The sequence below is a fragment of the Oncorhynchus mykiss genome, chromosome 21 (assembly GCF_057628025.1).
Source record: "Oncorhynchus mykiss isolate SJ-2025 chromosome 21, ASM5762802v1, whole genome shotgun sequence".
NCBI classification, from domain to species: domain Eukaryota; kingdom Metazoa; phylum Chordata; class Actinopteri; order Salmoniformes; family Salmonidae; genus Oncorhynchus; species Oncorhynchus mykiss.
The window spans coordinates 9,530,466-9,541,599 of record NC_143042.1 but is presented as its reverse complement, the minus strand read 5'-3'; the positions used below and the strand labels follow the sequence as shown (position 1 = coordinate 9,541,599).

The 11,134-nt window shown below is 44.0% G+C and overlaps 1 protein-coding gene across 2 annotated transcripts; it reads right to left on the bottom strand.

Moving 5' to 3' along the window:
• Positions 1–1,251: 1,251 nt before the first annotated feature.
• Positions 1,252–8,745, bottom strand: LOC110499893 (keratocan-like). 2 transcript variants are annotated; one of them, XM_036957151.2, is made up of 4 exons: positions 8,461–8,745; positions 8,245–8,378; positions 2,661–3,541; positions 1,252–2,493 (listed from the first exon to the last, which is right to left on the bottom strand). In XM_036957151.2, the coding sequence occupies exons 1-4, from the start codon at positions 8,467–8,469 to the stop codon at positions 2,324–2,326; spliced, it is 1,194 nt and encodes a 397-aa protein (XP_036813046.2). In that variant the 5' UTR covers positions 8,470–8,745; the 3' UTR covers positions 1,252–2,323. The 2 variants fall into 2 exon arrangements, with proteins under 2 accessions (XP_036813046.2, XP_021432625.2); XM_021576950.3 differs by lacking the exons at positions 8,245–8,378; positions 8,461–8,745 and adding an exon at positions 5,223–5,726.
• Between the last annotated feature and the right edge of the window lie 2,389 nt (positions 8,746–11,134).

Below are 11,134 nucleotides of genomic sequence, written 5' to 3'. Positions count from 1 at the left end.
CGTTTGGAATCGTTTAGAATCATTGGGAATCGTTGGGAATCGTGCTACATCTGCTACCAGGAATGGTGACATACACTAAGTGTACAAAACATTAGGAACACCTTCCTAATATTGAGTTTCACCCCCCTTTGCCCTCAAAACAGCCTCAATTTGTCAGGGTGTTGAACGTATTCCACAGGGATGCTGGTCCATGTTGACTCCAATGCTTCCCACAGTTGTGTCAAGTTGGCTGGATGTCCTTTGGGTGGTGGACCATTCTTGATGCGGTTGAGCGTAAAAATGACCAGCAGCATTGCAGTTCTTGACACACTCAAATTGGTGCGCCTCGCACCTACTACCATAACCCGTTTAAAGGCACTTAAATATTTTGTCTTGCCCATTCACCCTCTGAATGGCACACACACACAATACAATACAAGGCTTGAAAATCCTTCTTTAACCTGTCTCCTCCCCTTCATTTACACTGATTGAAGTGAATTTAATAACAGGTGACATCAATAAGGGATCATAGCTTTCACCTGGATTTACCTGGTCAGTCTATGTCATGGAAAGTGCAGTTGTTCATAATGTTTTGTACACTCAGTGTATAGTTATGGTCAGGTGGAGTTCTGATTTTACTAACCCCAGAATGATTCTGAGAAGGGATTGGTTTAATTGATTGGTTAATTAATTCATATTGTAATCTGAGACTGTTACCAGCTAAAACACCAACCATGAAAAGGAAAGAGAGATTTAGAGAGGGAGAGAAAGTTCTGAAGAAGGCGATATGAAGCGAGAGTGATTGATCACAACTGACATGAGGAATGCTTGCTTCTGGCCAACAATAACAATCCCTGTCAATTCTTGCACGTTGTTGCATTACTGAGTGTGTTTGCCACTGTTGTGGTATTCCTGCAAGAATAGTACTCTGACTGTACTGTCGATTCCATCGGTCACCAAACATTGGCTATAGCAGAATGGTGGAAATGTGTCCTGAGAGAGATCATAAAGTGACAACACCTTCATCATATCATTACCAAGCCAGCGGCTTGGGAGTGCATTCTGGGAGATCTTAGCGCTCCAACTATTAAGCAGTAAGTCATAGAGACTACCGCAAATGTGCACTCAAAGAATGTGTGGTTTCTAGGTCTCTGTGTGAGTGTGATTGAGTCTCTCTCTGTCTGTGTGTGTCTGTATGTGTGTGTCTGTCTGTGTGTTTGTGAGTGTGTCTATAGAAGGGAAGGTGATTAATGCAACATATTTCTTCCTTCGTTTAATGTTTTTCCAGAAAAATGTTTTATTTCTATTATTGACTGTATAAGGAATTCACAACTTAACAAAATGTAAGCATTCCAAAATTGCTTTGGTATTTCCGAAATACGTAAGATGACTGCAAATAGGTTGACCCATTGAGTACAAAATGGAACTTCACATTTGAGACAGTGATCAAGAACTCAGTGAATTCAGTGAAAAACAGACAATTAAATAAATGAGCTAAATGTAAAAGAGCAAACAATTGCATGTTTGTGTGGAATAGCATGTGTCTAAAGTTAGCTCAACATATTCATATTCACAGAGAACTTGAAAATAAAATAATTTGCATTTCATTTGGTTTCAAGTCTGATATCATCAATTCAAGTTATTCTGTCAGAGAGGAGCAGTATACAATGTTTAAAAAGTATTATTTTGGTATTCACAAAAGATGATCTTCCATTCAAATAAAGAGAATGGGGACAATGAGTCATCAGAAGATTCAACATGCCTTAAATACATACGGTTATAAACATTATTCCTCTTATCTTGTCCCAATCACATTGCCATAGTAAATTATTGTCTTTTTTGGAAAAACACAATTTCAAGGTTTTCTACCACTTTCAGATCAATGTGTGCTGTATTGAAACAGCACATTCAGCAACTCAGACATACTGCACTGTTGCATTAAGCACTTGTGACTACAGGACGAACATAAGGCACAACTAGTGGTCAAAAGACAGTAGTGCAGTCCAATCACACTATCTACAGATTGTCAGGTGACCTTCACCCAACAAGGTTGAGGTCAATTCCATTCCCATTCTACCAATTCAGGAGACTCAATTCAACAACTGAAAATGGCCCATTATTTTCTATTGACCAATTCATTGCATTAATTCTTAAATTGACAGAGTTTGGTTTGACCCCAACCCTGGCGTCTAATATGTAGTTCTCAACATAAGTATGCAAATGTGTAGTCCACAGATCAAAAATCCATATAGATTAGCATAGTCACTTCCATTCATTAGTAATCATCTGCCCTTGGATCCGGGAGACTATAACTAGATGCGATTGGCTGGTGGAAGTGTGTTTCTTATATGACGATGGACCTGAGGAGACGGAAGCACATCATGAGGTCTCTGGGTATTGGTGGCTTGACCTCATTGCCATCGAGACGGAGGTAGCGGAGTTTAGGAGCGGTCTCAGTGACATAGCCCTCCAGAGCATCAGCCGACACAGGGCAGATATCAGATCCATTCACACCTGCAATTGCAAATACACCATCTTAGCAAAACAGCCATACAACTCATCAAAAACATTTTCCACTGATTACAATAATATAATTATCTGGATTTTAAACCAATCATCAGTTAACCATCCAGGCAATCAGTCAATGTATCAATGAAACTAGAACAGTGTCAAAAACATACTCTTAATCTGGTTGTGGTCCAGGTGGAGGTGTTCCAGGCCTGAGGGGATCATAGGAACCTGAGTTAGCTGGTTATGGGACAACTGCAGGTCCAGGATGCTGGACATGTTGAACACGTTCTTAGACAGCCCGCCGTTTCCCAGCTTGTTGCGGTTGAGCCTGAGGAAGGCCACCTTGGGTAGACCCTTGAAGTAGTCAGCGGGGATCTTCTCAATGGCGTTGTTGTCCAGGAAGAGCTGGGTGATGGTGATGGGGAGGCCCAGGGGCATGGTGGTAAGCTGGTTCTTGGCCAGGTTGATCTGGACCAGGTTGCTCAGGCCCTTGAGGCTCACCTCGGTCACTGCGTCATCCTGGAGCTTGTTCCCCTGCAGTTCCAGCAGTGTCATCCGATCCAGACCTGAGAACACCCCGGCGGGGATCTTGGAGATGCGGTTGCGGGAGAGGCGCAGCTGCTCCAGGCTGGAGGGCAGGTTGGCTGGGACGGAGCTCAGCAGGTTGTCGTCCATGTAGAGGTGGACCAGGCGGAGCATGGCGGCCAGGGCACCCTCCTCCATGCCCTCGCTGGTGATGCGGTTGCGGTTGAGGTTGATCCAGCGCAGCTGCGTGGCGTTGCGGAGAGCATCTGTTGACAGTACGTCGATGAGGTTGTTCTGCAGGTAGAGATACCAGGTGTGTGGGGGGATGGTGGGGATGCGCTTCAGAGCCTTGTTGTCGCAGTAGACGGCGTTGGGGAAGCTGGGCGGGCAGCGGCACTCTTTGGGACAGGCCTGTAACTGGGCCATATAGTCGCCGTAGGACATGTCAGGGCTCTGGGCCAGAGCGGGACCGACCAGAAGGAGGACGGAGGAAAAGGCCAGGAGAAGCGCCATCTTAACACTCAGCCTGGGGTAGAGGAGAGAGAAAACACATGAGATGAGACTGACTCTTATGCAAAACACAGACACAGATACAGGCACAGACACAAACCCTGAAGACAAGATCAAGAACATGGTTGAACAAACACACCGACCCAAATACACAGATGATGATCTCTGCATGTTCCAAGATAACTCAACATGGACCGGATTGAGGACTAGGGGTTAGCACTTCATTGTGACATATCCTGTTTTTTTTTTTTAGGCGAGTCTCGTTTCCTCTCACCTTATTTTAGATTAAGTGCTTTCAAGTACAGATGAGCTTATTTGGACATGGTGCATTAAGTGTGCAAGTGTTCATCAAGCTGCTTTAAGTTCATTCATATGTAAACAACAACGATTCCAGGTGTCTCGTTAATTTAGTCCCTTATTGAAAAAACTGCCAGGCCTTCCATCAATGCTAGCTTACAATCTCCTGCATTGAAGCAAGGTCATTAGCAATCGAGTTTACATGAAGTTAATGAGCGTTGGCACATCATGTGGTCAGGCCAGCTGTCCACTGGGTCCATGGGAGATTATAAGCTTTCTTAAGGGCAGGACGCACTGCCAGGTCAGCTAATGGCCTTACACGAATACTTCTGATTGGATGCTAATCTGTCAAATCGGCACATGCAGGAGGCAATAGAGGTTGGCCTGAGGTTGGGTGCTCCTTTAGGAGTAAAACACAGAGCAAACCAAATCCACCTGACTCTGTTGTGGATGAAGCACAATCTGTTACACCTGACATTGGTAATGAATTAAAGTACCCACCAACACACCGAGCCGTGGAATGCCATATAAACATTTATACATACAGTACACAGATGCATATAAAAGCAGTTACATTCTCCACACAATCATGACAGAGAAAGTGGAATTAACCTACATAGAAGAGGAAAAACATGGAGAAAAGAGGAACTGGGGATGATAGCGAGACAGGAAGCCAAAGTGACAAAGAGATTGACAGAGGCAGACAATAACTCAGAGGCATCTAAACTCTGCAATAGCACATCCACCCATCCTGTCCCAGAATGCTTGATTCCTCTCAACTGTCATCTGGTGCTGGTTTAAATTCTTGGTGTGTGCTCCCCACGTTGGTCTGGAACTCATTTTCAACAGGCCTGGTTATGCCATGGCTGGGCCCACTTCAAAGACGTGGCCCGCTCACCTGGTCTTGGGGCCCCTGGCATCTCGTATCTCACTGTATGGGGCCAAAGATCTATGGAACACAATGTGTCCATGCCTCTAACCGTAGAGACCCAACTGTTGGGTTAAACTTTCCACCTGACCATAATTATAGCTGCTAGTATTTAGTTTGGCCAAGGTCAGGAAAAGTTACTTTTACTTATCACATTTGTCAAATGGGAAATTCCTGTTAAGCAAACTGCCGTAAAGACCATAACTGGAATCTCTCCAGAGCCTCACTCGTTCAAAGCCTCAAAGCCATTCACAAGCTCTGGTTTTTCAGTGCAATTACCTACTGTATAGTACAAATTAACGCAGGAAATCGCCAAATAAAGGTCCAGCCAATCAATGTGCCTCAACTTTCACCTCCCAGAACTCAACTCACATTGTCTTTGTGACCATTAGTTTGCAAGCAAAGTCCCATCTATACCTACTTTTCCTCAAACTGGAAACCCAATTTAATCGTCCCCTAGAACCATACGTACCTTTGAGTTCAAGTGATTTTCCAAAGTCTGTCTTTGCGCCCTGTTTCTGCCTTGCTCAAGAAATGTGGTAGCAACTGTAGTCCCAAACTCAGAGAAACACCGCTCACCTCCCCTGTATTTGTACCATCGGTGTCTTCATTCAGTTGGTGGGAACCCTTCATTGACAGTCACACTGTAGTTCCTCTCGGCCAATCAGAGGCCTGTAATCAGAGGTCATAATCCATGTGGTGATTTTTTCCCTGTTAAGCCTGCGACGGTGTGGTAGCTGAGGCCGTGAGACTTGGCCCACTTCAAAATCAGGCTAATACGGGCCTATAACTCACTATGAAACCACCCTAACCCTTCTGTCCACTCCCCGTTCTCCCATAGTTGGCATTTGGCACCATCTCTCTGTTTATGTCCTTCAGGTAAATGTTCTGCTGAGATCTCTAATGTACTTAGCGCTAATCAGGCAGCGATGTCTGAATGGAACAACTCAACTCTGTTTGAAAGAAACAAGTCTCCTCATTTTTCTGTGCGGAATGGTGAAATAGCAATCCATGTGTTCCTCATAATAGTGACTTGGCCATAAAAACCCAGGAGAAATATGGTCACAGTGTCTCCTTGTGTTGGCATGATAAGGGATGTGCTGATGGCCCTCTTTTGGGCCAATTCACAACATAGGATAATCCCACTCACAACGTATGGCTTTGACAATGTCTTTCAGTCCTTGGTGTTCTTTCTGACAGTTCTCTGAATTGGAATTCAGAGAACTGCAAACAAATTATACACTGTGGGAACAAATTGGCTTTTGCTAATGATTCAGATTTGTTTAAATCCTTTCTGATGCGGACCCACCCAACAATCTTCCAGCACAATCGGACACAATCAGACTCTGACCTTAAAAGACATCAAACCCAGTACAATTAAGTACACATCGGTCTGTCCAGACATGAGACTTAATGGGGTGGGGTTAGAGTGACAATAAGGGGATTTAAAAGGTGTAGACTGGGTTGGCAAAGTGTTCTCAAGTTAGCACTGGGGTTGGGCTAGCTGGGATGGGTAGGTCATTTGGTTTTGCTCATTCTCATTTCCTTTGAAGCTGCCATAGGCCCACCTAATACCTTGGGATAATCCCATCTGATTGGCTTGTCCAGGTTGGAGCTAGCCTTGATCCAAGATGTGCCGCGAGAGACCAATAGGGATCGTCTCGTGTCTGGCAAGCTGCTAGTACACAATACAGTCACTCCTCAACACAATGCGAGAGGTAGAAACACTCTAACCCCTTAATGAACAGTGACTGTGCATCAATCACGGTGCATATCTCCTCACAGGTTATTTTACCTCAATGGGAACAGACACCATGTTGCTTTCACTCAAAAATAGAAAACTCCTAAAAAGACTCAGCTGTTTTCAAAACCTAGAAGTTGCAAATCAGTGATGCATATTGTTTACGTCATGTCCACTCATAATGAAAATATGTGAGTTTCTGGTTTGGCATATACAGCATCTCAGCATCTGTTTGACCTCCATCTCCATCTCCATCACAAAACACTTTGCTGTTGAAAAGGCACCCTCAGCATACGCCCACCACTCTATAGTGGTATCAGTCTAGCAGAGCTGGTATATCAATAAAGATGGAGAAAGGTGTGGTCATTGCCAGAGTTGCCACACCTACACATCATCCCCAGCTTCCAATTGGCTCATTCATCCCCCTCCTCTCCCCTGTAGCAATTCCCCAGGTCGTTGCTGTACACGAGAACGTGTTCTCAGTCAACTTACATGATAAAATAACGGTTAAATTTAATTTAAAAGATCATCTGTTTCTCTTTAGAGGCACTTAGACATCAGCAGTAACTATATAGTAAAACTGGTCATGAGAAATGTGCATGAAATGGACAAACAATAACAATTAATGAAGTGTTCTGCACTGCAAACTAACCACAGTAACTTGGCAATACTTCAGTCATGTTTTTACCTCGTCTTGATGGGAATCAGATGTCTCTAATCAAATGAAAAATTAGAGTGCAGATATGCACCACAAGGGAATCCATCCATTAGGATTTTCATTGGTATAACTACATTACTATTGATTTAATGGCAAAGCGACAACCAAGTGTTCATAACCTCACTGTATTATTAACTTGTGACTCAGGGCTTCTCATTATGTTGCAGAATGGAACAAAACAGGGTTGAAAACAAATGTTGGCCACTTCCCTGTTTGACAACCTGAAAGGAAACATGTGGAGGAGTATGATATTGTCAATTTCCTGGAAGAGGTTTCCAGTCAAAGCCAGCTATGTTAATTAGTTAAAGGACTGAGTTTGAACGGGCTTCAGTTGGGTTCAGCTCTACTTGATGACTGCGCTGAAATGAAATGGAATTCTCTCCAGCATTGATCAGAGGACATTCAGCTCAGTTACAGCTGTGTTAAACAAGCCCTGTGTCAACATAAGACTACAAGGCTCTGGAAAGCAGAACTAGGTCTGGCATTGGAATATCAAACATGATGCAGTTTTTATCTCTGCAGATTTTACAATAGTATCTAAATTGGGAGCATATTCATTATGCAGGCCTTCGTTCTTTTCAAGTTTAATTCTTTAGCCCAGCACCTACGTTTTTAAGGATGTGTGTATGACCACAAACATTTCTATAAACTCTTCCACTGCTGTCATTATCAATCTGTTACTGCATTATTTCTTTCCACTAACAAACTTCGAAACATACTTTTCAAGGGAGACATTTAACTAAGAAACCATCTGCGAGTACACTTGTGCCAAAAACCTGTTCTAATTGTAATTGAATGGCACACCCCCTGCAAGACTGCAGCACACTGCACAAAATACAGCTTGATCTCTTGAACGCATTGTTCGTTTTTGGAACAGAAACTGGCACGCGGCACAAGATCAAAGGTAAAGACCAGAATACTTCTCATATCAGTCTCTCCAGATGTAAATAATGCCCCCCCAAAAGAAAAGAACCGAAAAGGATGACCCATCCACACCCCTTTTAGCCTTTCACCCCTCTTCAGGAAAAACAATACCTGCTTCTCCAAACGGTGTTTGTTGGTAGTGTATGGCCAGGTGATGCTTGGCTCAGGGGTAGTAGTGGTTGTCTGGTCCTCCAGTACTCTTCTCTGGTGCTGGTCCACAGTGCTCTAACAGTCTCAGTTGCTCCCTGCGACCAAGGAGGAGAGAGAGAGAGAGAAAGCCCTATTAGATTCTGTATTGTTTTTAATATTATTTCCTCAAGGCTGTACCTTTGACATCCACTGGTGGAGCAGAGAGAGGGTGTGTGTGTGAGGGTGAGGGTGGGGGGGTAAGAGTGGGGGTAGGGGTGAGGGTGGGGGAGTGTGTGTGAGGGTGGGTGGGGGGTATGGGTGAGGGTGGGGGGTGTGTGTGGGTGAGGGGGGGTAGGGGTGAGGGTGGGGGTGTGTGTGGGTGAGTATGGGTGTGTGTGTGTGTGTGTGTGTGTGTGTGTGTGTGTGTGTGTGTGTGTGTGTGTGTGTGTGTGTGTGTGTGTGTGTGTGTGTGTGTGTGTGTGTGTGTGTGCGGGTAAGGGTGGGGGTATGGGTTTGTGGGGATTGTCCTTTCGGAAGTGTTCATTGGCTACTTTTCACCAGCACAGCAGGTTTTTAAAGGACCAAATAGTTTGTTCTGCTTTGTGTTTTAATTTTTATAATGGAAAAAATGATGGTGATACTGGTATTGTCCCGGCCCTAGCTGGAACGTCGACTTGTACCCAATCATTCTCGCCATAGCAATGCACATGACCTCTTCATAGGTTATGTTTATCATAGTGTCAGTCCAGGACTGAGTGGAGCTTAGGGAATCATTCAGGCACCTTGATAACCAAGAATGTAAGGCTACTGAGTACTAACACCCACAGGTACTTAGTGACACAAACAGAGCAACATGCACACACACAAAGAACATTGACAGGGTTAACACTGCAGCACTCTACCTCTCTCGCTACTCTCCCTTCATCCCTTCAGGGCCTCTGTTTATGTATTCCGTTCTCTCTCTCTCTCTTTCTCTCTCTCTCTTTCTCTCTCTCTCTCTCTCTCTCTCTCTCTCTCTCTCTCTCTCTCTCTCTCTCTCTCTCTCTGTGTGTGATAAACAGGGCAGGCCCAGGGAGGACAGGAGCAGAGCGGGGACATCTGGATCCTGGAGGGAGAACGAAATGGGGAGATGGAGAATAGAGAGGGGCAAGAGAATAAAGGATATGGGAAAGAGAGTAGGGAGAAAACTTGCCCCAAAGTTTTCTGAGCAAAAATGATTTTCATTGTTGGATATAAGAATATAAAAACACTAGGAAATCTCTTCCCAAGTATTCTCATGCATAGTACGGATTGTATACAAATGTAAGCAATATTTTAAATGATTTTGTTTTAGTCAAATATTATATCTGTTTGGGCTTCTTGCAATCAATTTGCAGTCTGCAAATGATTAGTAATCATGACCATCCGCTCAAGAAAAAAATCATCCTAGGGTTGAATCTAGTTGATGATCCCAGGAATTTACTATTCAGACAGAGAAAATAGAGAAAGGAGGGAGGGAGAGAGGGGAGACAAAAACATTTAACAGAGGAAAGCGCATAGTGAGAACAGCTGGATAAGGTGACTAGGATGGGCCTTTGAGCCGAACGTCCTGGCCAGGCAGCTGATTAAACTTTCATGAAACATTTCCAAATGCAGGGAAGAGGAAGTGCGGGCCATGACTTTATGAAGGGCTTTATTGTCTAGACATGGCAGCAAGAGCTCCAAGCTATTCTCCGGCGGAGGAATGGCGAGGAGGAAGAGGAGGAAATTATATTGGATTTGGGATCAGTAAGAATGGTTGTGCAAAAACACAGTAAGATGTGAGCAATATTGTAAAGACTAATATGATACATGTCATCTAGGTCATTTAGGGGTTTTATAAATCCTGCCGCTCATGCTTCAATTGGTTAAAATTTAATTTGAGGTAGGTCTCTTGTTTAGGTCAAAGAATATCCAGGAATATTCTAGAGTGACTAGACATATAGAAGCACCGGCAGAATAGCACTCAGCTTAGAGTGAAAGAAAACCACTGTGTCAAATATAATATACCCCTCTCAACGATATTATTTGTGCAAGAGGAGCAATTGCAAGGTGTGATGGACTATAACTGCGGGATCTTATTACGAGTAACAGGCTGGAAAAATTTAACGTCTGGCAACCCGTTCAGTGATACTCACTAAAGACGTTTAGCTAATTAGTTGACCTGGAGCCTGTAGAAAGTGTCTGCTCTAATTGGGCATGCACGAGTTAGCCGACACCACTGATCCCAGCACAGATCCCATCCCAAATACGACTTTACATAGCCAGCATGCTAACAGTTCACTCCTACTAAACATTAAAACAGAAATGTCTTCAGTATAAAACTACACAAGAAAACCAACAGATGCATATCTCCACGTGAGGGAGTAAATGTTTTAAAGTATCCCTCCCTCAAACACCGGCACTTTCGTGATTTCTCAGCCTCGGCATTTAAACTGGAAGAATTGCTTCACCAAATTAGTCCAACGTTCCTCACTCTGGACAGTGTATTTGTCTGTGGACTGTCTGCGCCAGGAATTTTCCATGTCTGGTCTTTGAAAAAGATGAGGAGTGTATGGGATTACAGATTGGTACAATGTGAGAAACGCATTAGTCCACTGGTTCTGCTCATCCATCAGCTCTTCCCTGAAATCCCCTCTCCTTATCCCAAATGGACTCCCCCAGTCCCACCCACCCTGGACACTTCAGAGAGGTTGTCAACATCTGCAAAACCATCTGCAAAAACAACCCGTGCCTACGTGTAGACCTGTTGGAACACGTAGGCACTGGCTTACGTGTTTATGTCGTTCTGATGGAAAATCACCACTGGGCCATACTTTAGTTATGATCCTGTGTTGGAGGTGGTGCACACTGC

Coding starts and splice junctions, on each gene's coding strand:
- LOC110499893 (XM_036957151.2), bottom strand. Junction 3,542..8,244: donor AACACCGTTTGGAGAAGCAG/GTATTGTTTTTC, acceptor CCTCTACCCCAG/GCTGAGTGTTAAGATGGCGC. Junction 2,494..2,660: donor GGACCACAACCAGATTAAGA/GTATGTTTTTGA, acceptor TTGCAATTGCAG/GTGTGAATGGATCTGATATC.